Here is a 27,283-nt window from a genome sequence, read left to right as displayed (position 1 = left end):
GTGCTGCTGGGGGTCAGGGGGTCAGTCCGGCCGGGGTCGGTGCTGCTCGGGGTCAGGGGGTCAATCCGGCCGGGGTCGGTGCTGCTGGGGGTCAGGGGTTCGGTTCGGTCCGGCCGGGGTCGGGGCTGTTCGAGGTCAGGGAGTCAGGTCGGGTCAGGGTCGGAGCCGGGGGTCGGAGCTGCCTGCGGTTACCAGCCTCCGGGAGCCCTGGTGCCCAGAGTGGGCAGTGCGGGCCGTGGCGCCGTCCCGGGTCCCCCGGCCCCCAGTCCCCCGTCTCCGGAATCAGCCGCTCCGGGCTCCTGTGCGTCCGCGTCATCTCGCAGACTTGGTCTCCTGTGTGACAACTGGTTCGGGTTTTACTGGGTCCAGGGCGACTGCAGGTGGTTGGTGAGCTGCGGACGCTGAACCTGCCAGATGCCCGGCGCCACTGCGGGTCAGGTTTCGTTTCCAGGTGCCTTGTAGTCACGTTACATTTGGGCTCGTGCTGGGTCTTTCCAGTTCTCGGTGCACTTGTCTGTCCTTTCTAAATATGTTTGAAGCCAAAGGGGGGGAGAAAAACAAACAAACCCAGAAAAACAAACTTCTGTTACCACTCAGGGCAGTCATAGCCAGCACAGTTCTTGATGTGGATGATTGAAACTGATCAAAACGTGTTTTTGAGGAGTTGTTATACAACTTACGTGATTGTAGTAACAAAACAGGAATGTAGGAAGGACAGGGCTGGTCGTTCGCTCCATCTGGGTAACCATAGTGACCGGGGTAGCCTTCCACACTTGCTTCTAGGCTGATAACATAAAGAGCCATTCGTTGTGGGGATGGGGATTTTTTGTTTGTTTTTCCAAAAATTAGATCATATAAATATTCCATCATTTCCCCTTTTTTTTATTTAACATTTTACAGAGATACATTTTCAAAGCATTACACATAATTCTAGTTCATCGTATTCTAAATGTAACAAGTATCCAGGCTGTCGGTGTTGATTTACCTGTTGGTGGAAGGCCACGTTGCTGCTAGCTTTCAGTTACTGCAAGGACGGGTAGAGGAGGGTGTGCATGTGTGTCCACAAGTCCAGGTACTTTTGTTTTTGTAGAGAGGATTTCTACACAGGAGGTTAATGGATCAGAGTGTACATACATCTTTTTAAGTTGAGAGAATCAGATTAAAAGTACTTTTATATGTTCCTTTGCTTTTTCAAGGAATGTAGTAAGAAAACAAAAACCGAGGACCAAGAGAATGCTTCAGTTGATGTACCAAGTCTGGCTCAGGAGAATGGAGAGGCAAGTAATTTCTCAGTTTTGCATTAGCCTGGAGTAAATGGCTGGGGCTGTTTTTCTCCTCTTCGAGGGCTCATGTCCCTGGCACACCACTGCTCTAAGAAAGAAGATCCTAAAGTGGCGCCCTGGGGCGGGGGGGCTTGCCGTGGGCATGCAGGGTGGTCATTCCTAGGCATGTGACCTTTGGGACAGAAGTGCCCAAAAGCAAGTGTTCTCAGAGTACACCCAGCCAAAACAAACTGTAAAGAGCAAAGAAAAATATCATCTTCAGTCATTGATTAGAAATAATGGTATAATATTTAGGTCTCCAACTTTTTTAATGAAAAGTTTCATTCTGTAAAATGGGAGTTTAGGTAGGTAATTTAAAAAATAATTCAAATGTCATGATCCTGTAAGTTTATTTTTCTAGTGGTTTCTTCTCTAACTCTGTTCTTGAGGGTTTAAATCCCCCTTAGCTAGTGGTGATGGTTTAAGTTTACTGGGTAGGGGAGGTCACTCTTCCCTTGGAAAGGACTGGTACTGACTTCAATAGTGGAGAGCTGGCAACGTGGACAGCAGCAGGTTTCACTTTAGTCTGGTGACCCCGACACAAGGTCTGGACTGACAGGACTGATGTAGTCCCTCTTGTACCAGCTCCGTGCTCTGGCAGCTGTAGGGTTTGGCAAGCAGCAGATGAGGCAGGCACCCGGGGTGCAAAGGCAGAAGAAGCAGGGAGTGCCTGGCGCCTCCCACACCTACCCTCTGGCCTCATCACCTCGGACAGATATCTAAACCCGGGAGCCCCAGTTTCCTTATCGGTGACCTGGGGAGTTGGGTTCCTTCTCTCCCAGGGCTGTGGTAACGCAGAGATAAGGTGTGTGCACAGCCTCAGCAGGCGTCCTGCCAGCACAGTGGGCGGCACCCCAGTAGGGTGAGCAGGTCAGAGGAGGGGTGCACAGAGTGGTCTGGGGGAGGGGACAGATCATATGTGGGGGGAGAGGCGGGTGATGGAGGCAGTTGGCTTTAGGTGGCTAGAGCAGGGGAGAATGAGGGAAAGGACCTGGGAGACGGGGTGGTGGGGCCTGGGCAGTCCACCACAGTGGCAAAAGCAGGATAGAGGATGCAGCGCAGGAAACTGAGTGCAATTTGAGTTCCACAGACACTGAGCTCCTTGTGGGATGGCGGTCTGGAGCTTGGGGAAGGAAAGAGCTCCACTGGAGGTGAAGGTTGGAGAGGTGTTGGGGGCTGGGGGAGCTGACACTGTTCTGGGAAGTGAGGCTGATTAGAGAGAAGGTGGTGGACAGTCTTCTGCAGAATGCACATGTTGAGACAGGAGAGGGCAGAAGGAACAGGACAGGTGGGGAGGGCCAGACCCGGCCCAGGAGAGCCTGCAGAAAGAAGGACTGTGTGGTGCACAGCACACGGCACAGAGGAAGTCCTGGGAACGGCACAGAGTGTGCTCAGGGAGACCTCTGCAGGGACAGAGCGCCAGGATTCTCCGGGTAGCACAGCATTATCTGCTGGGCCCCAGCTGTGTGCCAGGCCCTGTGCTCCAGACCCTCCAAGTGGCAGCTCTGGACCCACCTGGGAGCTTGTTAGAAGTGCAAACTCTTGGGCCCCATTCAGACCTCCTGAAGCCAGGCTACCAGCTTCCTTGGGGAGCCATGGGCCTTGATGAGCTTACCAGGGAGTACAGAGCAGACTGAGAGTGGGAGTCCCCAAGGGCAACACAGAAGGGGACGTAGGGCAGAGAGGCGCCGGGCCAGCGCCTGAGGCCCAGGAGTGTAGATTTCTTCCACCATGTGACAGTGCTGTCCTCCCACCCTGGATTGTCATCCATGTGACTCCTTGGTGTCCCTGTGGCCTGTTCTAGGGCCCTCCGGCTCTGTGTTGTCCGAGGTGTCCATGTTCTGTGTTGGTCTCATGCTGTCATTCTCCCTAGAGAAGCACATGTTAGAGTCTTTATTGAAGAATCAGACCAAAACATCTTTCTTTTGTAGAAGGGAGAATTCCATAAGTTGGCCGATGCCAAGATATTTCTGAGTGACTGCCTGGCGTGTGACAGCTGTGTGACTGCTGAGGAAGGGCTCCAGGTTTCCCAGCAGAATGCCAAGGACTTCTTCCGCGTTCTGCACCTTAATAAGGTAGGGCCCCTGCTGGGGGGCGGCGGGGAGGGTGAGGCACGGAAGCCTCTGCTGGGCATGGCGCGCACACCTCAGCCCTGGCCCTACGTCCCTTGCCGGCGTCAGCCCTCTCTAGAGCCCCCCGCCCAGGGTCACGTTCCCTCACCGACGTGGTAGGACTCGAGGTCCCTAGTCTGTTCCCAGAGGCAGGACTCTGGTCTGATGGGCTTGTCGGGCTGGGGCAAGGCTGTGCCCCTCAGCTGTCCTGTAGAGCTGTGTCACTCAGCTTCGGACAGGTGCAAGGAAGGGCGGTGGGGCAGAGGGGCTGAAGCGCACACCTGCGTTTGCCCCTCGCTCACGGCTGCTCTCAGGAAGTGTTCCCATACCCACCCTGCCCGCAGCAGTGCAGGTGCTGCTGGGAGCCCCCACCGCCGTCTCGGTAACAGTTGTGCGCCCGAGCGAGGTAGAGTGCGTGAGGGCTGTGGCTTCAGGTGGGCACCCAGCACAGAGCACAGAGCCGAGCAGTGTTGTGCGTGTTCGCCACCACCCCTGTGGCGTGTTCCCGGCACATCAGCATCTTTAGGTCACGGTCTCAGAGACAAGTACATGTCCTTCTGTTGCCGGCATTGTGCCTGTCCCCTTCCCGGTGGTCAGGTCCGCCGGGAGGTCCGCGAGCGGGCGGCAGTCCCCGCCTGCCCTTGCTTCTCCTCCTCCGAACAAATGGCTTTAGCTCCCCCCACACTAACATCTCGATTCAGACTTCAGTGAGAAGTTTTACTCTTAAGTAGATGTTTGTAGAAACTTCTGGTAGAAATGCATACCAGTCAGCATTTCAGCTACAGAAACTGGCATAAAGAATAAAGAAATGGTCATTTCAGGACACTGGACGTAGGGGAGGTTCTGGGTTGGTTGAGCCAGCTGCTCATGCAATCACACCGCAATTTCCCTTTCTCTGCTCTGCTGCCCTTCGCCCTGGGCTCAGTCTGACCCCCTGCTGGTCACAAAGCAGCTCCCTCGGGAGGGGACGTTTGAGTGAGAATGCAGTGAGGCCTGGAGACCTCCCTGGCAGGGCATCAGATGAAAGGATTGGAAGCACTGAGTCTGGCTTCTGGGGCTGGGGACAGACCGCCCTCTGCCCTGCCTCTTCTGTTAGCAACTAGGACTCACACCGATTCCTGCTTCCACTGATTCACACTCTCCCCCGATTCCTGCTTCCACATTTCTGTTGGGATGCATTCAGAAGCAGGAATCATGCCGTCTTTCCCATATCCGGTTGGGCCTGCACGCCCCAGCGGTGAGACCAGACCAATCCTCAGACCTGTGGTGGAAGGTTTGCCCCCAGATACCACTGTTCAGGTTTCCCCTTTACTAACTTGCTGACAACGTCTGACCCACGCAGCTCTGTCATGGTAATCCTGTATCTGCCCTAAACTCCAGGTTAGAGGGTCACGTGGGAGACTTTCTAATGCCAGCATCCTTGCCCATGCTGCTCTCCTGGGTTATGTCCCTTGTGTTAGTGATGAATTGTTCATATCTTTGTAGGGATTTCTTGAGCTGCCAGTATCAGTTTTGGTCTCAGGATATTGATAGCCTTGTGGTTTCATGTTTGTACAGCATTTTTTAAAAAAGATTTTATTTATTGTCAGAGAGACAGAATGAGCACAAGCAGGGAGAGTGGCAGGGAGAGGGAGAAGCAGGCTCCCCGCTGAGCAGGGAGCCCGATGCAGGGCTCGATCCCAGGACCCCGGGATCACGACCTGAGCCGAAGGCAGACACTCAACCAGCTGAGCCACCCAGGCATCCCACACAGGAATTTTTTTTTTTTAAGATTTTACTTATTTATTTAATTGAGAGAGAGAGACAGCAAGAGAGGGAACACAAGCAGGGGGAGTGGGAGAGGGAGAAGCAGGCTTCCCGCTGAGCAGGGAGCCCGATGCGGGGCTCGATCCCAGGACCCTGGGACCATGACCTGAACCGAAGGCAGACGCTTAACCAACTGAGCCACCCAGGCGCCCCCCACACAGTATTTTTTAGAACAGTTTATAGGAGGTGAGAATGATCCAATCCTTAAAAATATCCTATAATTTGGGGAGCCTGGGTGGCTCGGTCAGTTAAGCCTCTGACTCTTGGTTTCAGCTCTGGTCGTGATCTTGGGGTCATGAGATCGAGCCCTGCATTGGGCTCTGTGCTGAACGTGGAGCCCGCTTAAGTTTCTCTCTCTCTCCGTCTGCCTTTGCCCCACCCCCTGCTCTCTCTTCTTCTCTTTCTTAAAAAAATAAAACACATATATTTGTATATGTATGTATACAGACACACACGCACATACATACGTATATGTATACATGTATGTAAATATATATATTCTACAGTTTGCCAGAATGACCAGGGATTGAGGCCTCTTTGGGGACAGACCTCTGGACACTGTTTCCGTGTGTATGTATTTTGTTGTAATTGAAACATATTGGTGTGTGTGTATTTTTAAATTGTTATTGGGTCATTTTAGTTATTTATGGGCCAATATTGTAATTTTTTTTCCTTTAAAATTATCCACTTTCATTCAGGTATTCGCATTTATTGATAGAGTATTGTTTTTAAAAATTGACAAAATCTCTGGGATGTCACACTTTTTAATCCTAATTTTTTTTCCGTTTCCTTAATTATACTTGCTAGTGCATGTATAGTTTATCAGTGTTTTCATAGAACAGTTACTACATTCTGTTTGACTGGATTTTTTATCACGGTGTCTTACTTCACTCTGTGTAGTCACCACACGTGTGACACTCTTCTCTTTTTCTCCCAGAAGTGTGATACCTCACAGCACAAGGTGCTGGTAGTGTCGGTGTGTCCTCAGTCTTTGCCTTATTTTGCTGCCAAATTCCGCCTCAGTGTGACTGATGCATCTAGAAGACTCTGCGGCTTCCTCAAAAGTCTGGGTGAGGCACCTTGATATTGTTGTGAGTCTACAAGGCCAGCTTACAGCTGCCCTTTGTGTCTCCAGAGTTCGGCTCCCAGGGGCACAGCCTAGACCAGACTTCCACAGGCACCTCGAGAAACTAAGAGGACCCTGCCTCTGACCCGCGATAGGCAGGCGTCCCTCACCCCCTTGCTGTGCAGACGGGTGTTGTGTGATGTCTGTGGCTGGCCCTCCAGGAGCAGCAGGTGATGGGGTGGCAGGGACATGTAGGAGGCTCCCGCGCTCGCTGAGGAGTATGGTCTCGCCCCGGCTCCCACGGCCCATGGAGGGCATATGATAGAGCATCACATCTGCAAGATGACCGGCATCTGGTTTCCCAGGATGCTTTCTGAAGAGCAGAGCAGGGAGGGAATGGGCTGTCTCCTGTGCACAAAAAAGGAAGATAGTCCCTCTCAAATATGCCCAAGAGCTCAGATGGGAATGAGCTGGAATGGTACCATCCAAAGTAGCGATGAGAAGGCTTCTGTGTTGTCCGCTGTTGTTAGACTGCCCAACCCCGAGCCCCCACCCTCTGTGCAGGGTCTGCCCCCCGGGGTGTCCTCAAGCACACGACCACCAGGCGGGCTCAGGAGAGGAGGGCTGGAGGCACTCGCCAACATGAGTTTCGATATTTCTGCTGTGGCTTCTTTTTTTTTTTTTTTTTTAAGATTTTATTCATTTATTCATGAGAAACAGAGGGAGAAAGAGAGAGAGAGGCAGAGGGAGAAGCAGACTCCCTGCGGAGCAAGGAGCCCAACACAGGGCTCCATCCTAGGACCCTGGAATCATGACCTGAGCCGAAGGCAGACACTTAACTGACTGAGCCACCCAGGCGCCCAGTGGCTGCTTTTTTTAAATTGATTGATTGATTTTAGAGAGAGTGTTTGTGCAAGCACGTCAGCTGGGGGAGGGCCAGAGGGTGAGGGAATCCCAAGCAGACTCCCTACTGAGCACAGAGCCCAACATGGGTCTTGATCCCAGCACCCTGAGATCATGACCTGAGCTGAAACTAAGAGTCAAATGCTTAACCAAATGAGCCACCCAAGCACCCTGCAGTGGCGTTTAAAGACCTAAACACGTGGGGGATTACTAATAAAATAAGGTGACACTTGGAATAAACACCTGCTCCTTAAAGCACTTGGCATGGACTGGTTTCTCCACGCACTGCCTACTGCCAGACTAGGCCACAGCTACGAGCATGGTTGTAGTCGTTGCGTCATGCTCAGGATCTGAAAAAGCTTCAGGTTTTACCAAAGTTCCTAGATACTCTCTCTTCTCATAGTGAAAGGCCCTATTTGGGGAGAGAGTTTTTTAAAGTAAAGGGTTGGGCATTACATGTTAGTAAAATATATCCATAAGAAAACTCACTTAAGGTAATAGTTTAAGATGATACTTAGACATTATAATGTTTCTTTTTAAGAAAAATTGTGTGGCTGCAGATAATAAGGTTATTTAATCTACTTTGTTAAAATTATTAAAAGTATATGTTTTGTTTCAGGTTTATGTGCCAGTATTAAGAAAACTTATTTTTAAAAAACAGCTAAAAAGAGGCACCTGGATGGGATAGTCAGTTAAGCCTCCAAATCTTGATTTCGGCTCAGGTCATGATCTCAGGGTCCTGGGATTAAGCTCCAACGTCAGACTCTGTGCTCAGTGCGGGGTCTGCTTCTCCCTCTCGCCTTGCCCCTCCCCCTGCTTGCACACTCTCTCTCAAATAAATAAAATCTTTTTTAAAAAATGCTAAAAGCTTAAAAAAGAAGAAAAAAGATAGCTAGTTACAAATCAGCATAAAAATTGTGGCCATCAGAAAGGTAAGGGCTGCCAGTTTATTTAAAGATACCAAGGATCATCACAGAATGAAATCTAACCACTGACTGGAAGAGAGTGCTGCTGGTGTCTTGTAATCTTCCGTTAACTTTATGGCTACTGTGAGGTGTTTACGTAAGTATAGACATAGAACGAGAGGAAGCAAGAGAGAAAACATACGTATTTTCTTATGAAAAATGATCCATGTTTATTGTTTAAAGGAAAAGGTAAGACACAGTCCTGGGCTTATGCGGTTTTTGGTGCAAAGGGGGTGAGAGGGAGGCACAGAGCTCGGGGGTGCCTGTGGAGTCTGCAGACTCCCAGGGGCCCTCCGTTAGGTGATGAGAAGCTCGGTGTACCCTCTTTCCTGCAGGGGTGCACTATGTCTTCGATACAACAATAGCAGCGGATTTCAGCATCCTGGAGAGTCAGAAAGAATTCGTGCGTCGATACCAGCAGCACAGCGAGGAAGAGCCAGCGCTGCCCATGCTCACCTCCGCCTGTCCAGGTGAGCACCCAGGGCCAGTTGCCGCGCCTCCGTGCGCCAGAGGCACCATTTCTCACGGGTCTGCGTTAGGGGCAGGAGCAGAGATGGGTGAGGTCAGAGGTCACAGGCCCAACACCCTGTGCGTCCTAGACCAGGAGGGAGTGGAGTGCTGGTGGGGACCCCAGCAGGTCCACCCCAGAGCCCCCCCCACCTCACCGCCCCCCCTCCCCGCATCTGGCCTGATACTTGCTGCATCCAGGGTCTTGAGCTCTTCAAGTGTAGGTTTGGAGCTTCTAGAATGTTCTTCCTAGACCATGATGCACTTTCCCTCGGAGTTCTTTATACCCAAGTATGTCAGAACTATAACTGGTTCAGGTTCATGTCATTTCTCAAGTTCAGGGACATGAGGTGAGATTTGGTTCAAAACTAAACCTTGTCTACAATCAGCATTGTTGTTTTTGCTTCCCTATGACAGGGTAAGGAGATGAAAGCAACATCAAGGTCAGGTGATCTGACCTGGCAGATAGAATCAGGGCTGTGGGCAGTTCTGTGCTGGCTCACTGGGCATGGCTTTCTCATGCAGGGCTCGTAGGTCTTGGGGTGCACTTGCTGCCCACAGACTGAGGGATGTCTCCTGTGGGGTGTACCTCTGCAGAGCTCCTGGGTGCCTCGTGCCAGGCCACTTCTCCAAGCACATCCCCTCTTGTCCCGTCCTGTCAGTGGTGGCCAGGGGGAGGGGGCAGTCTGCAGTTCTATAGGAAAGGGCCAGCGCCCAGGTAGGACGTGAGTGCTGTTGTCACCCCCATGCTGCTGGGAAGCCCACAGTCACTTCTCCGTTCTCGTGTCTCCATGGGAGCCAGCAGGGGCTGTCCAGGCCACAGGCCGGTGTGTCTGCCCCCGGGCAGCGTTTAGTAACAAGTTCCTGATCAGAGGGCTCCTCAGGAAAGTGCTAACCTGTCTGGTTTCAGATGCAGGCCACTGGGGGCCCTTGGACCCTGGGACCCTGGTTCCTCCTCCCCGTCCCTGCTTGGCCCCCTGCCCCACAGGCTGGGCATCCAAAGTGGGCCCCGGCCCTTACCTGCTGCCAAACCGTTGCCTGCTGCGTGGTGCCCCTGGCCAGCCCACAGCAGCTTGCCTGCAGCACAGAGATGCCATCTGCCGGAGAGCCACGTCTGGAGGTGCCGGCCTGGTAGTGAGGCCGGAGTGGTCAGGGCCTTGCCAAGCCAGACTCACGGTGCGTGGGGCCTTGGGCCCCCAAAGGCCCACTGTTTTTGGCAGTTTTTTGTTTTTAATGTTCAGAGGCAAGGGATAAGGAGAGTCCCTCCATGGTGAGCACTGTGAATCGTGTAAGACTGATGAATCACAGACCTGTACTTCTGAAACAAATAATACATCATACGGTAATAAAAAAAACCAGAGTCCCTCCAGGGACCACTCTCCTAGGAGCTTCTGTAGGTCACCACAGACGTTTCCTCTGCACACTCAGGCCTACATGCAGGTGATGGCTACGGGGTTTGAGTTTGTTCCTACGGGATTGTCACGTCGTCCAGCACTCCTGCTGCTCTCCTGGCCAGGAGTGGTCATGGGAAGGCAGCTGACTGTCCCTGGGGTCTGATGCGCAGCTTCTCACTCTGCCTCTGTGCGCCCCCGTGATGCTGTGGTGTGCACACCTGTCCGTGGTGTCTGCCTCTCGCCAGGCTATGCCCAGGAGGTGAAGGAGGCGGGCTCTGGCTCCCGCAGGTCTTCTCTGACCCATGTCCCCACTGGACACCCCAGCAGCAGGGGTGAGCCCAGAGGGCACAGCGGCCCTCGGCGACTCAGGAAATGCTCAGTACCAGGCTGCGCACTTAGGCGTGGAGCATGTGTGCTATTTCTCACCGTCACCCAGGCGTGTGAAATTCTGTCCTTGTCCTGAAAAGTGGGCAGTTGTTCGCTGTTAGCTTCCAATAGGTGAGTAAAGCTGGGTGGGCTTTGTGGCTTCTGACAAGAACAGCTCTGCAGCCGAGTGGGGCCCAGTGCCCTGGGAGGATGCTCCTCTAAACTTGTCCTCCTCTTTGGGGGGATCCAGTGCGCCAGTTTTCACTTCCTTCCACTCCATCCTCTCTGGTCAAGGGCTGGCAGGGGCATCTTCCAGTCTAGGGCATAGGCACCTAGGGTCCTTGGGGCCCAAGGTGCCCGAATTCCCTGGGAGGTCACATGAGGAGGTGTCTGGCTTTACCTCAAGTGACGGGGTCTGGGAGCTCAGAATTCCTCGTGTGTGACGGAAGGGAGAAGGAAGCCACTGTGAGGAGGTGACGGGACCATTCTCTCCCCAGGCTGGGTCCGATACGCCGAACGGGTGCTGGGCCACCCTGTTACCCCCCACCTCTGCACCGCCAAGTCTCCCCAACAGATCATGGGCTCTCTGGTAAAGGATTACTTCGCCAGACGGCAGGTAAGCTGATTACCTCCCAGAGGGCAGCACATGGGCTGGGAGATGGGGACGTTCCCACCGGGCACATCCAGGGTGGTCTTGGCCCTAGACCGAGTGGAAACACTGTCTATCCTGGTAAGGCAGGGGCAGTGGGGGGTGGCTGGCCTTGCCCCCAGAGATGCTTGCAATGAAGGAGGCCCTGTTGTGGGGTCCTGGCCTGTCCCCTAGACCACAGTGAGTAGGCATGCGACTCCCTTAGCCACTTCTGCCTTCACATGATGGGAAAACTCCCAGCCAGGCTCCTAAAGGCCTTCCCACATCCCTCACCTGCCCTGGGTCCCCCCTGTGGGTGGCACCCCATGTTTAGCTGGTCCCTGTGCTGTCCCTCCCCACTGCAGGCCCCCATTCAGACCCCCTGCATGCCATCCAGGGCCGCCTCAGGAACCCTGGCAGAGGCCAGGCCTGCTTCCTTCCGGAGGTCCCCGACACCCCAGTGGCGCCCATGATGTGGCCCCCTCCTGTGGCCGCTTCCCCAGCTGCCAGAGTGCCCGCAGTCCTCAGTCAGAGGATACATCTCTCCAGGGAACCAGTGAGGTCTGGCCCTGGAGAAACTGGAGAACACAGCAATAATAGGGACCCCACAGACCCAAAGCCGCTTTAGGAAGCCACACTCCTTTGACAGCCTTGTTCACTTTGGGGGCAGAGGAATGAACTTTGGGACTTTATCCCTCGTGCTTGCCCTGCCCCCACTGTTGGGGGAATCCAGGAGTGTGCCAGTCCTTGAGGGTCACCAGTCCTGTGGGCCTGCTGAGGGACAGCCGGGCACTGTCCTTGGGCTTTGCCCCAAGTAGGGCCTTTCTGCCGAGGCCTCACCACAGAGGCCACTCGGCAACTTCCAGCTGCTGATGTGGCTGCTGATTCCAGCTCAGCCTCAGGCACCACAGGGGCTGCCCTAATAGGTGTCACTTGGGAAGCTTCCGGAAAGTTGGAGGGTCCGCCAGCCCGGGCGACAGTCCAGCAGTGGCTTTCCTTAGTGGTGTTTGGTCAGCGTGTGCATAGGTCTGGGGGGCGGGAAGCTGGTTCAGCTCTCTTGAGCTCTTCCCTGGTGTCTCAGGCTGCTGGACCTTCCGGGTTGTGGGTGGCTCAGCCCCGAGGTGGGAGATGGTGCAGCTGCGAGGCAGGCACAGGTCACAGCTTGGTCTGCAGGAGGCTGGGCTCAGGTCCAGAGTGGCCTCAGCACATGAGAAAGCACCTTGGGCGGGGGGTAGTTGTGGGCACCAGCTTTCAGCTGCCCGTCCTCACTTCCCCACAGCCCCACAGCCCCAAGCAGGGTTTGCTCTTTCTCCCCAGAACCTGTCCCCCGACAAGATTTTCCATGTTATTGTGGCTCCTTGCTACGATAAGAAACTGGAGGCCCTTCGAGAAGACTTTCCCACAGCTTCCCACGGCTCCCGGGGTGCTGACTGCGTACTAACCTCAGGTGAGGGGTGGGTGTGCTGGGTACGACTGGGGCCTCTGGCTGGTCGTCCTCTGAGGTCACGACAGGACCCCCGAGGGCTTGACTGCAGGAAATTGGAGGGGGCAGCGCTCGCACGGCATGAAGAAGTCCCACATGAGACGGACTCTGCCGACAGCAAACATGCACCAGGCAACACAGTGAGGTTTTCTCATTTAGAGTCAAGCTGGGGGCCGGTGGTGCTCCAGTGACTTTGCCAGCAGCCCCCGCCCAGTGCACCTGGCGGAGAGCCTGCAACAGGTTCTCTGTGTGCTGGGGTGGAAATGATTCTCTGGCGCCCTCGAGAGCCGCTCAGCGGAATGCTGCTGTCAAGGGGTGGCTTTCGTCTGATAACCCCGAGCGGCTGCGCTTCAGGCCCTCGAGGGCAGTGACTCCTGGGCATCGGTCCCCTGACCTGAGACCTGGAAGGGCCCCCAGCGCACAGGCCCCAGGGGAAGGGAGACAGGAGGGCATCTGCTTACCTGGTAAATGGCGGGTTTTCATGAGAACCATAGGCAGGCCCCTCTTTCTTGAATGCAGAATCAGTTTTACTGTTTTTCTCACATGTTGAGTCATCTTGTGTGCATGTAACGCCATGGCAGTTGATGTAAACATTCGCTGTCTCCAGCAAGGGTTTCTGGGGACCCTGGTGTAAAGGGAAGTAGGAAAGTGGTTCTGATTCTCAGTTCATCTCTGTGCACACCACCGTACACTATGTAAATGCAGCTACTGTGTCTTGGTCCTCTGTCCATAGGCAGATATACACAAAAGTTTTCTGCTTCAGAAACAAAAACACGGAGAGATTGTTTGCAAAATCCCTTGTTTCAAGGGCAAAAGGAGGAATTGGACTCTGCTCTTACATTTTATCAGAATTTTTACATATTAGTGTTATGCTGCGCTAGAGATGGGTTCCTCCTCTCTGTAAGAGTGACAGTGCCCAAGGTCACCTTAACAGAAGCTCCTGTGGGGGAGATAATCTTAGAAGCAGCTCCTAAGGAAGCGTGATGTCCTGCCGGCATGGGCTGGGTAGGTCCTTCCATGGTGCCTTACGCCTATTCTTTGTCTGTAGGTGAAATCGTTCAGATAATGGAGCAAAGTGACCTGGCAGTGAAAGACGCTGCCGTTGACACTCTGTAAGTGACTTTTGCAGGCAGGGGCACCTTGTCGGTGGCCTCCCTCCTTCATGATGAGGCCGTGGGTAGCAGAGAAATGGGGGTGTGGGGGCCCCCCCGACCTGGGGTTGCCATTTGTTGTGTCGTGGCTCAGCCCCCACCACGACCCTAGGCCATCTTTCCAGCTCTCCAGTGGAACATGAGCGGGCCCTGGTGTGCAGTGCCACCCACTGGGGGTGTGGGGAGTTGGGTTTCCGTGGGGATATTTACATGTCCGCACCCTCCACTTCTGAATTCCACGGGTTCCCTGGCATTGTGTGTCGGGACCTGCCTGAGGCTGGGTCACCTCTGGGGAAAAGCAGCTCCCTCAGTCCCTTTGCACTAAGAACAGCAGGCCAGGGTTCTGCTGTCCTGGTAACCCTAACCAACGACCAGCGCTCCTACCACATGCATGTCTCGGGCTTCGCGCAGGGCGAGCATGGGCTGCTCAGCAGTCAGCCCTTTCGTGGAAGGCTGCCCTGAGGTGTATAGAATTGAAGCGGCTTCAGTGCCTGTGCTTGTTCTTGTCCCTGCTGGGGCGCGTGCACATGCTCTCAGGTAGCCCTCAGATTCCCAGCTCTGTCCCAAGTGTCCCAAGTATCGAGGTCTGGGGGACGCGCTGATGGCGCAGCAGAGAAGGGAGTAGCCAGCCAAGTGCACGGAGTGGGGCTTCGGCTGCTGCTTCGGCATCGGGGGTCACGGATGACTGCCTGTGCTGATTTTTTTAAAACTCAGTAACGTGAGATTCTTGCCTGAAGTCTAAATATCTGTAAAGAATTTCTCTTTTCACGGGGGGTCATAAGCCTGTGGCAGTCTGACTCCTACTTGGTGTTGCTCTTCTGCCTGGCAAGGTTTGGAGGCCCGAAGGAGGAAGAGGTGAGGCGCCATGATGGGGCCAGCTCCGACGGGTACCTGGCGCACGTCTTCAGACACGCGGCCAAGCAGCTGTTTGACGAGGACGTGGGCGAGGTCACCTACCGCACCCTGAGGTCTGCCTGTGCGGTCAGCACTGCTGTCCGGGGCACACTGCCCAAAACCAGGGGGCGTGTGCGCGTGTGTGGTGTGTGCGTGTGTGCGAGCTGGGGTGGGGGGCTGTCTTATTTATAGGGCTTAGAATAGCCAAGACCAAAAAGCCTTGTTTTTATTCAGGTCTTTCATTTTGCTAACATTTCAAACTTAGATTAGAAAATGATTGTCAGGGCGCCTGGGTGGCTCAGTCGGTTGAGCGACTGCCTTCGGCTCAGGTCATGATCCTGGAGTCCCGGGATCGAGTCCCGCATCGGGCTCCCTGCTCAGCAGGGCGTCTGCTTCTCCCTCTGACCCTCTTCGCTCTAGTGCTCTCTATCTCTCATTCTCTCTCTCTCAAATAAATAAATAAAATCTTAAAAAAAAAAAGAAAATGATTGTCAGCCATAGAGGAAAGACTCTAGATTAAAATCATTTTGTTGGGGCGCTTGGGGGGCTCAGGCGTTAAGCGTCTGCCTTTGGCTCAGGTCATGGTCCCAGGGTCCTGGGATCGAGCCCCACATCGGACTCCCTGCGCCTGCTTCTCCCTCTCCCACTCCCCCTGCTTGTGTTTCCTCTCTCACTGTCTCTCTCTGTCAAATAAATAAATAAAATCTTTAAAAAAAAAAAAATCCATTGTGTTCATCTTACAGAAACAAAGACTTCCAGGAGGTCACCCTTGAAAAGAACGGGGAGGTTCTCTTACGCTTCGCTGCTGCGTACGGCTTTCGAAACGTCCAGAACGTAGTTCTGAAACTGAAGAAGGGCAGGTTCCCGTACCACTTCGTGGAGGTGCTCGCCTGCCCCGGGGGTAAGATGCGGGGTCTGGGCCACACTGCCCCCACATCCCCTGAGGAAGCAGGCCCTCGTGGGCTACCCCAGGCCTTGCTCAGTTCTGACAGCTTTGTGGGACTGTGGATGCTGCCCTGGTGGTTGTGACACAGTGGTCCCTCTCCTTCCCTCACCACATAGCAGAAGAGCCAGGTGTCCCCTTAGAACGCCCCTGGGGACATAGTCCCAGAGAAGAGCCGCTGCTCGAGTGGCACCAGCTGAGAGCCTGATTTGGTTCAGATGGCCCCACCTGTAGCCAGGTTCTGTCCCGAGTGATGGATTGGGGAGCGGGGGAGACCAACGAGAGGCACCAGGGCAGGGGTCCCACAGCAGAGGCCAGACACTTACTGGTGGAGTAGGTACGGGTGTCCGGGGAGAGGATGCTATGGCCTCCAGGTGGCTGTGGGGCCACCTGTGCCCCACTGAGTGGGGAAGGCCCACAAGATTCAAGCCTGCCTAAGGAGAGGAGGCATGGCCAGGGTGCTGGCGAAAACCTGCCAGCTTCAGGGGAGGGCATATGGGGGTGTGGAGGAACTGACACAGTGAGGGTGAGGAGGCAGTGGTGAGCTGGGTCTGCGGTGGAGGGGGTAGGGTGTCCAGCTCCCCTGAGCCACGGGTGGGGGCCGGGCAGACTCACCTGTGCCCTAACAGCGGGGGAGCTAGGGCCAGGGGTCTGAGGATAGGAGCAGACCTTGGGAGAGTGGGCTCCCTGGGAAAGTGAGCAGGGTCACCTGCCATGGCTGAGTGTCTTCGAGATTTGAGATCAAAAGTGCAGCTGGGTGGAGGGGCGCCCGGGTGGCTCAGTGGGTGAAGTGTCTGCCTTCGGCTCAGGTCATGATCCTGGGGTCCTGGGATCGAGTCCCGTGTCGGGCTCCCTGCTCCGTGGGGGGCCTGCTTCTCCCTCTGCCACTCCCCCTGCTCGTGCTCTCTCTCTCTCACTCTCCCTCTCTCAAATGAATAAAATCTTTTTAAATAAAATAATAAAATCCTTTTTTTTAAAAAGTGCAGCTGGTGGGTACTGCCAAGGGACAAGTGGAGAGCGGTTGGCCAGGGTGGCAGTTTGCTATAAATTCTTTTAAATCAACTTAACCCTATAAATCATGCCATTATTGAATACATTTGAGAGTAAACAGCACCAGGACGTGGGATTTGGACCCTTTATCTAGGCTGTGGTGCTCAGATGCGTGGGCTCTGGTGTGGGGTCATGGGCCCGCGCCCCCTCCCCAGTCCCGCCCAGTTGGGGACCCGTGCCCAGAGGCTTTATGAGATGCTAGTGGTGTGGCTGGCTGCCCATTCGCGGTCTTCCTGCTCCTCTGAAAGTCCAGATCTGCGTACACAGCCAGTTCTAGAGGCTGGCAGCTTACTTCCCTTTTAGGTAAAAACAAGTTTTCTGGAAAGGTATGTAGGTAAGAATCGGAAGCATAAGGGACTATGCGCCTGCCACCTGGGGGTCTTGAGGCCTCAGGGCCCACACATCCAGAGTCCAGCTCCAGGCTCTGGCCCCCTGCACACCACTGCTGTTCCTTTCCTGTTCCAGAACCATGCCCTTTAAAGCAAAAGGAGGAAAAGCATAAGGTCCTTGTTTGTCTTTCAGGGTGTTTAAACGGCAGAGGCCAAGCCCAGACTGAGGATGGGCGCGCAGACAAGGCACTGCTGCGGCAGATGGAAGGCATCTACGCGGACATCCCTGTGCGGCCCCCTGAGACCAGTGCCCATGTGCAGGAGCTGTACCAGGAGTGGCTGGATGGGGCCGACTCCCCCAGAGTCCAGGAGGCCCTGCACACCATGTACAAGGGCCCAGGGCTCCCTGCGGTCAGCCGAGACATCAAGTGGTAAAGGTCGGCCCGGCTGGGAGGCAGGCTCCGTCAGCTGCCCGGGGAGGGAGGTTGCGGCGGAGCGAGGGCATCGGAGACGCTGCAGGGAAACCGCTCGGCTTCTCAGCTGCTACCTGGGTTTTCGGAATTATCTACCCCTGTTTGCTGGGGGCCCCCTCGCTGTTTGCTGTGGTGCTATGTCTTCGTGACGTGTGCGACTGGATTATTTTGACATGAGAGGAGGATTGCCCCAATTTCTGTATCCTTTTATCTTAAGACTGAAAAATATCCCAAAGAACAAGAGTGAAGACAAACTATTATCTTTTAGGCTTAGAAAAAAATCCAAAACGTGTCCTGTGAAGAGCTAGGACCCCAGAAGTTCAGGTTCATGTGCCTCAGAGAGATCATGTGAGATGACAGGAGGCGGGCTGCTGCAGGGCATGTGGGGCCGCGGTCCACAGTCTGCCCCATTCGGCTCTTATTTTTACCCACTTACATTTCTCCTGAAATGTTTTTGCCAGAATGTGAGTCAGTTGCATCCTTTTGGAATCAGGGGCTGGTACACAAATCTGCGTTTCCAGGTTTTCTGGCCACAGTGGGCCACATCTCTCACTGCTGGGCTGCCAGAGAGTGGCAGGTGGCAGCCCCTCCCGGACCAGACCGCTGACCCGGGGGCCCTGTGGGTGCTGGTGCTGTAGGCCCCAGACACGCACCTGTTCATTCAGCCGTTGAGGTGGACTCACCGTGAGGCGGGGAGGCCTGGCAAGGCTGCCAGGTACCTACGGTTGGAAGGACAGAGACGGGCCACCCGTGTAAGCCAGGCCGTGCGATCGAGAGGCGGTCACCTCTGTCCCTCCTGATCCTGCTGCGGTCATGCCTCCCCGCAGCCTGTGCTTCTTGAGGGGCTCTCCTCCTGCAGCCCGTGCTGCTCCCATGAGCACACCTTAAGGAGGAAGAGGGAAAGCAGTTGACCCACAAACAGGGCTCAAAGCAGCCAGAAATGTACGGAATAATGGCACTGCACATCAGGGTGTGTCCTTGAAATGAAACACCTCTGCCAATGGCCTGGAGTTGGATTTTCAAAGCACTTGGATTTTGTTAACACGAGTGATGATGCTCCTCTTGAACCCTCCACACCATAAAGCCTCCGCAGGCTCTGTTCCCCTCATCGTGTTCTGTGTTGTGTTGGACCGGGGTACCTGTCCAGGTGGTAGCTGGGTATCGTGTGAAACTGTGTATTTCTTTCAGTCTGTTCATAATCGGGTTCATCCTCTATGGTAACTGATTATGGAATAAACAGTTGAAGAATGGGTCTGTGTGTGGAGAATCCGTGAACCTGGTGCTCCTCCCAGCCAGGGGCCAGGGTGCGCTCTGCGACAGATGCGTATGTCACACAGGCCACGCCCTCCCTCACCTCACCTTGCCCTTCTCCAGCCAAACGGCTGGCTCAGAGCAGGAGAACTGTCCTCCCGTGTCTCCTCAGTGGGCCTAGAAAGCCACCAGCCAAGTGTGTGGTCATTTCCTCTTGCTTCAAAAGCAGCCCCTTCCAGCTCCAGCAAAGATCTCCAGTGGCCAGAGCCCGACAGACTGGGCATTATCCCACGGCTTGTTGGGTCTCCTCCACAGCTTATCTTGGGTCATGGCCACCTTCGTCCTGACTCCAGCCAAACGTGCAGAGAAGAGGGGGCGGCCCTATGGCCAGGCTGGGCTGATGCCTACGGCGTGTCTGCTAGTGAGCAGTGGGTCCCAGTGTGAGGAGGACAGGGTGAGCCCAGATTGACATCACACCCAGCGGCCACTCCCCAGGCATGCTGTTATCAGGGCTACGGTACTCTGAGTCACCACCTAGCAGACCGGGAACGTGTCCAGCAGGTTTGCATGCGTGTCGGTCATCGTGGCAAATAGCTCTGCCCTCCAGTGCTCTGCTCTGGACCATATCAGAGCCCAGATTTTTAATGCCATTTCCACCTGGCTTAGAGCTTGGGCCGGTTCCCACCAGTGTAGACACCGGTCCCTCCTCCTCAGCTCTGCGTGAGTGAGGAATGGAACTCCGATTGCCTACGCCATCAGTTTGATGCTGGCCGAGGGTATGGAGCAAGGGCACTGTCTGTCGCAGGCCCTCAGGTGACGATGCTGACGGGAGGCTGTTCTGTGGCCTCAGCTGCTGGCCCGAAGCTGAGCAGCAGACTTTGGACACTTGTCCACAGTGGAAAGACCACTGACTCACACTGAGTCTAGGTCGGATGTGTTAGGTGAGGAAACTGAGGCCACTTGGCCAATAACGTGGTCTCCCTCAGCTCGGGGGCCCAACCTTGGTACTTAGACGCACCTCCTTCCGCACAGGCATTGGCTTTGTTCCCAGCCAGCCAGAGCGCTTGTCTAAAGCAAGTGAACCCTCAACTCCCGTGTTCAGGGAAGCAGAGCCTATGATGTCCTTTTGGACGGAGACTGGAACCTTATTTTCTGAATAAGGATAAGCCAGACATTTCGAAAACGGGCAAGTGCCAGGACGGAAGACTGACTTGAAAATTGAATACACACCCATGCACATCCTCGTCGATACCTGCACATGTACACATGCACACAGACACACAGGTATGCACGCTTACACATACGTACACATAAACAGACCTAGGAGTTGGTTACTGGTGTCCGTGAGAAGGGCAGGCTCCCACCCAGCCGTTAGCTGTTTCACTCTTGGGAACCTTCCCTGAGCAGCACCGCACACAGGTGCCCAGTGGGCAAGTACAAGACATTCTTTTTTTTAAGATTTTATTTATTTATTTGAGAGAGAGAATGAGATAGAGCATGAGAGGGGGGAGGGTCAGAGGGAGAAGCAGACGCCCTGCCGAGCAGGGAGCCCGACGGCGGACTCGATCCCGGGACTCCAGGATCATGACCCGAGCCGAAGGCAGTCGCTTAACCAACTGAGCCACCCAGGCGCCCAAGTACAAGACATTCTTCAGGACGTTTGCATTAAGAGTAAACAACCTGCAACACCTAACAAGGTTCCTTGGTGGAGAATGGTTAAGTAATTGTATATCCAAACAGTGGGATTCGAGAGGCAGTTAAAACATAGATTTTTTTATGCACAAATAGGGAAGTATCTGCAGTATGTCACCAAGGAGGCCTCAAAATAGGCCCCTGTCATAATACGTGAGCCAGTGTGGGGAGCTAGGCTCCTCTGGGCCCTCACCGGGGCCCCAAGTGGGGCGTGAGCCCATTTTCACAAAGACAAGTGGAGAACGGGAATGAGGACGTTGGGGCCCAGGGGCCCATAGCAGTCGGGCAGGACTGAAATCACGTTTGTGCAGCAGCTGGCATGAACCCCAGGGGACCAGCTCGGCCAGCTCTCCTCACTGTACAGATGAGGCTGATATCCCAAGAGGGCAGGGTCTTTCCAAGGTCACAAGGGAAGCAGATGCAGAGTTAGGCTCCTGGCCCTTTACTCAGAACTCTTAAATCTGCTCTAATAAAAGGAATTCAACATTTCCCGAAAGTGACAGTACGAGCCCCTTTTGGTCTCCCTTTTTTAAAGTCCAGCTAGAGAAAGGAAGTGCATGTTGAAAAGACAAGAGATCAGGAAATCCATGTGCTCCCTCTGGGAAAGGAGCAGGAGCTCTGGCGAGCCACCCACACAGCCCAGCTCAAGGGGCCTTACCTGGAGGTCTCTGGGGAGGTGTGCTTAGGAGCGGGAGCAAGAAGAGTCCCGGGCCCCCATGCACCCTGAGGGCAGAGGTTTCAGAGTCAACCCTCCCTGCACCAGACCATGTCCTCTGAGCCACAGGCAGCAGTGCACAGGGACAAGAGGGGTCCTGGGTGCGTGGACATGCAAGGAAAAGGTGACAGGTGACCATGGAGGGGCCAGTGGGGTAAAATGGAGGCTGCAACCCCGGGTCTCCTCATGAGCTCAAAAGAGGAGACCCTGATCTGGAGGGTACCGGACTGTCCTGGTGAGGACTGCATTGCCCACTACCGGGGACTTGGAGCGGGGGGAGGGTGGGCACAAAAGGGCCACAGGTGAGGCAGGTTCTACCGAGATTTGAACTCGGATTGCTGGATTCAAGGTCCAGAGTGCTGACCATTACACCATAGAACCACAAGACACCAGGGCCACTGTGGGGCCACCCTTGGCCTGAGCACACCTGGAAGAAGGGACACCAAAGTGGGGATCAAGAGATAAAAGGGGGAGGGGGACCAAAACGTGGTGCAGGTCCCACCGGGACTTGAACTCGTATCACTGGATTCAGAGTCCAGAGTGCTGGCCATTACACCACGGGACCGGCTGCAGCTATGAGTCCTGCACATCCTGATGGGGAAACGGACAGGGACAGAACAGGTCTTCAGGCTACCACCCAGGAAAAGATGCGCATGTAGCAGAGGATGGTTTCGGGCCATCGACCTCTGGGTTATGGGCCCAGCACGCTTCCACTGCGCCACTCTGCTTCCCCTGGCACTACCTGGCCAGGCCCTGACTGTGATAGGTCTGGGGGTCACAGCCCCTCCAGGCCAGGGGAACGAGGATGGCAGGCTCCTGCAGGGGCCGGAATAGGGCAAGGCAAATGCCCATTTACAAGTAAAGTGGACTTTTGTTTTCCCTCCTTCAGCTTCTTGTGGAAAGAAATCTCTGAACTCATGTCCTTTTGTTAAAAACAAAAACCAAAAAAGTCAAGAAACACAACAGTCACAGCCCAGAGTGTCCGTGTCCCTGGGCCGTGGTGGCAGGTTCTGTAATATGGTAGTGATGGTTGGGTTTTGGAAAGGAACAAAAACAATGTTTATCCCCATCATTTGAAAATGACTCCTAGTTCACACGATTATGAATAAACTGTTCTTTTAATTCTACTTCTTCTCTTGGTCTTCTACTTTTCTGTGACCTATAAAGTTGTTTCTCCAATACAAAACTGCTTTCAAGTGTTAGGACACCTTGCTGTTCATCTTTATAATTTGAAAAAAAAAAACCATAAATAAAACCCTGCCCTTTCAAAGAAGTATGAACTATTCCCCCCAAGAACGTTCTGGATATAAATCCTTTGAGGAAAAAAAAAACAAAAAACTTTCATGTTGAACCTTTTCAGGTAAAAAGCACGTGCGGAACCTGCCATTGTAGATGGTGGTCTCCTCTGGCAAGTCAACAGAAGCATCAGGAGGAGACGCAGGCCAATGTCAGCCAGGACGCTCAGAGGACACGGCGGCAGGGGGTTCGACGAGCAGGGCTGGAGGAGGCGGGTAAGCGCTCCACGGCCACAGCCACTGCCCTGGGCAGTCGGGGGCAGTTGCTGCCCCTGTGGGCGCTGGCGCAGACGGAGCGGCCCCCAAACGGGAGCAGCGGCCTCGCTCAGGGGAGGTCAGCCCTCCGCCGGCGGAAGGGCTGCGTCCCCGGCCCTCCCTCCCTCCCCTCTCATCTCCTCGCCAGGGCTTCCCGTGGGCTGCAGCCCCTTGGCTCGCTTGCCCTCCAGCTGCCCGGCCCGTCGCAGAGAAGAGGTGAGCCTGGAAGCAAACATGAGACCCCAGGGCTGGGGGGCAGCCCTGACCTCAGGCCACGACCGCGACCACCAAGCGCGTTCAAGGGCGGGGGCGGGCGGAGGAAGTGGGGCCCGGGCAAAGCCGGCTGGCGGGGCTTCCCCGGCACTGCTGACCGCCCCGCGGGGCGCGAGGGCCAACCCTCGGGATGGGCTGGCAGCGCCAGGGGGCCGTGCGGCGCCGGGGCCTCCACCCCAGGCTCTCGAGGGTGCCGTCGAGACCGACAAGCCCCGGCGCGGGCCAGCTGGGGGCGGAGAGGGGCCTCGGCACCAGACGCGGCTACCGCTCCGAGCAGCAGGGCCCCGAGGCGGGCGTCAAGGGGCCTTGCTGCCGAAGCCAAGCGCGCGATGCGCTTCCCGCGGGCGCCCGGAACCTGAGAAGGTTCGGTCCCACCGGAAAACTCGCCCAAAGGCCTCCACTGTGGGTGCAGACCTCTGACGGGACGGCTCCGCCGGGTGGACGACAGACGCTAGAGCCGTCCATCAGGCCCTTCCCGCGGCCGCCCCAGTGGCGGACGACGGACCCCGGACCCGGCGGCCCGGGGACAAGGCACGGGGGGCCCTGGCGCCGGCTCGCATGGCGGCGGCCCACTGGAAGGCGCGGTAGCGGGCGCGGCGGCGGCGGCCGGAGGCAGGCGACGCCGCTTGGGGTCACGGCCCGCGCGCCACGGTGAGGGCCAGGCAGCGAGCCCGTCCCGGGACCGTCCCGCGAGCGAGGGCACAGGGGCAAAGCCAGTGGGGTCGCGCGGTCGCCGATGAGGGCACGCGCCGCTGTCGGCGCCAAGCCACGTCCCCCTCGCGGGCAGGAGCCCTTTTGTTCACCCCGGTGCCACGTCCCGGCCCGCGCCTGGCACCGCGCGCCCTCGGCCTCGCCGGCCCAGCCCGTCCCACGACCCAATTCCGACAGCGGCGCCCCGCCCCGCCCCGCCCCGCCCCGCCGCCGTCCGTCACGTGGGCGGCCGGTCACGTGCTCGCGCGTACGCCCAGGTCGCGGCGTCCTCGCGCTGCCGCCCCGCGCCTCGCAGGCGCGTGTGTTGGCGCGTGCGCACTCGACGGCGTGGCGCGGCGCAGCGCGGCCCGCTTGCGCCCAGGCGCCCGCCCGGGGATTGGGGGCCCGGCGGGGTCGCGGGGCGGGCGACGCGGCCTAGGAGGGGCTCCGGGACGCGGGGCGGCTGGGCCCTCGCGGCCGTGGGAAGGAAGGCAGCGACTTCGGGGCGGCCACCTTCTGCGGGGGGCCGTGATGACTCAACGCTCCCTGCCTTCGCCACCAGAGCGGTGTAGACGCTGCTCGCTCTCCTCCCGCCCCCGCCCCCGGAAGCGGGTCCGCGGCCCCCCAGGTCCCTGTGAGCCTCGCGCCCCGGCCGGCCAGGGTCTGGGAGGGGCCGGCGCGGGATGGGCGGGGCCTCAAGCCTCTGCACTTTGGAGCACCACTCAGGAAAAATAGAAAACCAGGTGTGAAGGGTGAGGTTGGTCAGAGTAAGGAAAGTGGTAAACCGCACATTGTACACAGCGGATAAACGCCACAAAATCCACACAGTTCATGGAACGTTTCTCCGATCTGTTAATTCTTTGAGGGAACACAAGCAGGGGAAGGAGCAGAGGGAGAAGCCGGCTCCCCGCGGAGCGTGGAGGCCCCCGCGGGGCGTGGAGGCCCACGCGGGGCTCGATCCCGGGGCCCCAGGATCACGATCTGAGCCGAAGGCAGTCACTTCACCGACTGAGCCACCCAGGCGCCGCCTGACATACCTCTTACACATTTTCTCCTAAATACATTGATTCAGACTTTGCCTCTTGATAGGACAAAGATTTGGTAACAAACACTATTTTTATAGAGTGGCTAGAAGGATAATTCAGTCTTTGGCATAGCGGAGTTGATCAAATTGTGCTTTCTTAAAAATTATTAATAGTTTAGAGAAAAGATTGTCAGCTTTGCATTCTTATCGGCAATGCTATATGCACTTTCAGCATTGCTGTCAGATTTGGCTCAAACTCCTGTGTGAGCTGAAGGATTTCACGCTGTTTCAGGCGTCTGGATGCAGGCACCGGTCCTAAATCTGCAGTGGCCACAGAGTGTCATTGTTGATTGCAGTATCCACGTCAAAACTAGGAAAAAAGGGAAACCACTTCCGTGTTTGTGATTCATGCATCTTACTAACTGAATCACATACTTTGTTTCCCCTCTTTAAGAATCCTAACTCTGTTTTTTCTGTGACGTGTGCGTGACCCAAGTAAACACTGTCGGTGCTCTGTGGGTCTTGGTGGTTTTGTTTGGTTTTTTTTTTTTGAGTCTTCATGATTTTTGAGGGTTCTGAAGATATGATGTCTGTGGACCAATTACAAGCAAAACAATACAGGCAACTTTTAGACTTGGAAGAAGCCAGTCAACATCATGTAGCTGTTTCCCTGTTAAAAAATAGCTCTTTCTGGGCCACCTGCTGCCTCAGTCAGTGGAGCATGTGACTCCTTTTCTCTGGGTTGTAAACTCAAGCCCCACATTTGGTGTAGAGATTACTTAAAATCTTTTTTAAAAATGCAGGACAACTAATTTTAAAAAAAGAATAGTTCTTTACAAATGTTTTGAGACGCATCTCTTGCCCCTTATACATTTACTTGATCTCTGTAAATGGAGTCATGACTTGAAACATGAATTTTTCATTATATGTGGTTGGGGGGGATTATTGCTCATCGCAACAGGTGTCATGAAGCACCATAGTACTCATTGAAGTCAATAGTCTTCAAAGTCAGCAGGTCTGGGCCCCTGGAGCGCCCTGCTGGCTGGTGGCGTCATGGTTTCCCATCCATTACCATCTTCCTTATGGTTTTTTTGGTTTTGTTTTGTTTTTGTTTTTGTTTTTTTTGACACAGAGAGAAAGACAACAAGAGAGAAAACACAAGCAGGGGGAGTGGGAGAGGGAGAAGCAGGCTTCCCGCGGAGCAGGGAGCCCGATGCGGGGCTCGATCCCAGGACCCTGGGATCATGACCTGGGCCGAGGGCAGACGCTTCACCGACTGAGCCACCCAGGCACCCCTCCTTCTGCTTTCTTGCTTCCTGTTTAGGAGTGTCCTGGTTCTCAGAATATCTTCCATTTCTGTGTTATTTCCATTATCCATATTTTCTTAGCTATCATGATTCTTTCCTTTCATGATTTTGACAATTAGTGTTTTTGGTTTCCATTGTGATACACTTGATTTTTTGAAGTGTCTACCAGACTTTTCATTTCAGCTTTTCCTTTCAGTAACATATTTCCTTCTGGTTGTATTTGGATTTCCTGTGATCAGTATTTTAAAGTACGCATAGTTAGTCTGAACTTAAGGCAAACACGGTGCAACTCAAATGCATTCGAAAATTGCCCCTCTGCGGTGTTGGGCTCTGTGACGGCTATGATAGAATAACCACACGGCACATGCAGGGGCTCGTGTGAGTGCGTGGAGTTCTGACACTGGGACATCTTGCTTTCTTTAGACCCCTTTGCTGTGTTACCAGTTTGAGTGTTATTTCTTCTGCAACTTCCAGACGTTGGACAAGATGCCTCAGATATGCTGAGATGTGGTCTGCACTGGCTCGCTGCAAAGACTTGACTTCTCCCGCTGTGTGCCTACGAGCAGGGCTGCACAGCACAGGCGTTCGGAGACACTTGAAAAGGGAAAACATTTGCTGGGATGATGGGGGCCACTTGTGCAGAATATGTTCCTACATGAGCGTGCTCCCATCCGACCTACATTCATGGGATAGGACCTTTGCTCAGTTGGGACATCTGATGTTGTGGGGGATGCTGCGCTCTGCTGGCTCAGTATTTCAAGCCTTGCTCCCACCCCACATGCTCCTGGTGTCTGGGGCTGGAGGAGAGGACCCCCTTGGGGCAGCCTCTGGCCCGATGAGAACCTAGGCAGCCGGCCGTAGCAGAGCTAGGTGGAACGCACTGCAGACCCCAAGAGGCGCCTCCCACAGCTTCCTCTCCAGGCCCCCTGCACAGGGCTATGTTCACCTTCTACCCTGCTTCGGGGCGGCACTGGAGTTCACATCCTAGCTGAGCAAAGGACCTGACCCCTAATGCTGCCAGCTCACCTCAGCCAGGGGGCCAACCCCAGCCATGTGACCCCGTGCCACAGGCTTCACCTCCCACCATCCTGAGTGAGAGTCTCGATGTTCGCCCATGGGGGCTGGGGGTTTAATGAGCTGGTGTACGCAAAGTGCCCAGAGCAACACCTGGCACTGTCGGGTTGAAAAGGACGGCGCCGTGGCCTAGTGCTGCTTTTGCAGCAGCAGAGTAACAATCAGAGCCATAGACTTGACCTGGTCATCCCAGCTACCCCCTCCCTGTAGGAGGTAGGGAGCTGGACCCGTTCGTGCTTCCAACCTTCCCCTCTCCACTAAGGCCCCCTCAGCACACACACACACACACACATCTCTGGTCCTGAAAACAACACCA

General features: G+C 55.1%; 1 protein-coding gene and 1 non-coding gene across 2 annotated transcripts in view; one reads left to right on the top strand and one right to left on the bottom strand.

Annotated features, from left to right (window-relative positions):
* Positions 1-18,643, top strand: part of NARF (nuclear prelamin A recognition factor) — a 19,995-nt gene extending 1,352 nt beyond the window's left edge. Inside the window, exons 2-11 of the mRNA XM_025859828.2 lie at positions 1,197-1,277; positions 3,254-3,397; positions 6,177-6,309; positions 8,509-8,643; positions 10,938-11,056; positions 12,386-12,515; positions 13,600-13,663; positions 14,533-14,670; positions 15,340-15,497; positions 17,112-18,643. Coding sequence (XP_025715613.1) covers positions 1,197-1,277; positions 3,254-3,397; positions 6,177-6,309; positions 8,509-8,643; positions 10,938-11,056; positions 12,386-12,515; positions 13,600-13,663; positions 14,533-14,670; positions 15,340-15,497; positions 17,112-17,353 — 1,344 coding nt within the window. The 3' untranslated portion in view covers positions 17,354-18,643. The remainder of the gene's footprint in view (positions 1-1,196; positions 1,278-3,253; positions 3,398-6,176; positions 6,310-8,508; positions 8,644-10,937; positions 11,057-12,385; positions 12,516-13,599; positions 13,664-14,532; positions 14,671-15,339; positions 15,498-17,111) is intronic.
* Positions 18,644-21,358: 2,715 nt separating this feature from the next.
* On the bottom strand, positions 21,359-21,430 carry TRNAQ-UUG (transfer RNA glutamine (anticodon UUG)). The gene has a single exon. It is a non-coding gene; the product is annotated as a tRNA-Gln (tRNA).
* Between the last annotated feature and the right edge of the window lie 5,853 nt (positions 21,431-27,283).

The sequence above is a fragment of the Callorhinus ursinus genome, unplaced genomic scaffold (assembly GCF_003265705.2).
Source record: "Callorhinus ursinus isolate GAN/ISIS: 27379988/994484 unplaced genomic scaffold, GSC_fseal_2.0 scaffold68, whole genome shotgun sequence".
NCBI classification, from domain to species: domain Eukaryota; kingdom Metazoa; phylum Chordata; class Mammalia; order Carnivora; family Otariidae; genus Callorhinus; species Callorhinus ursinus.
This window is presented reverse-complemented; position numbering and strand designations above follow the sequence as displayed.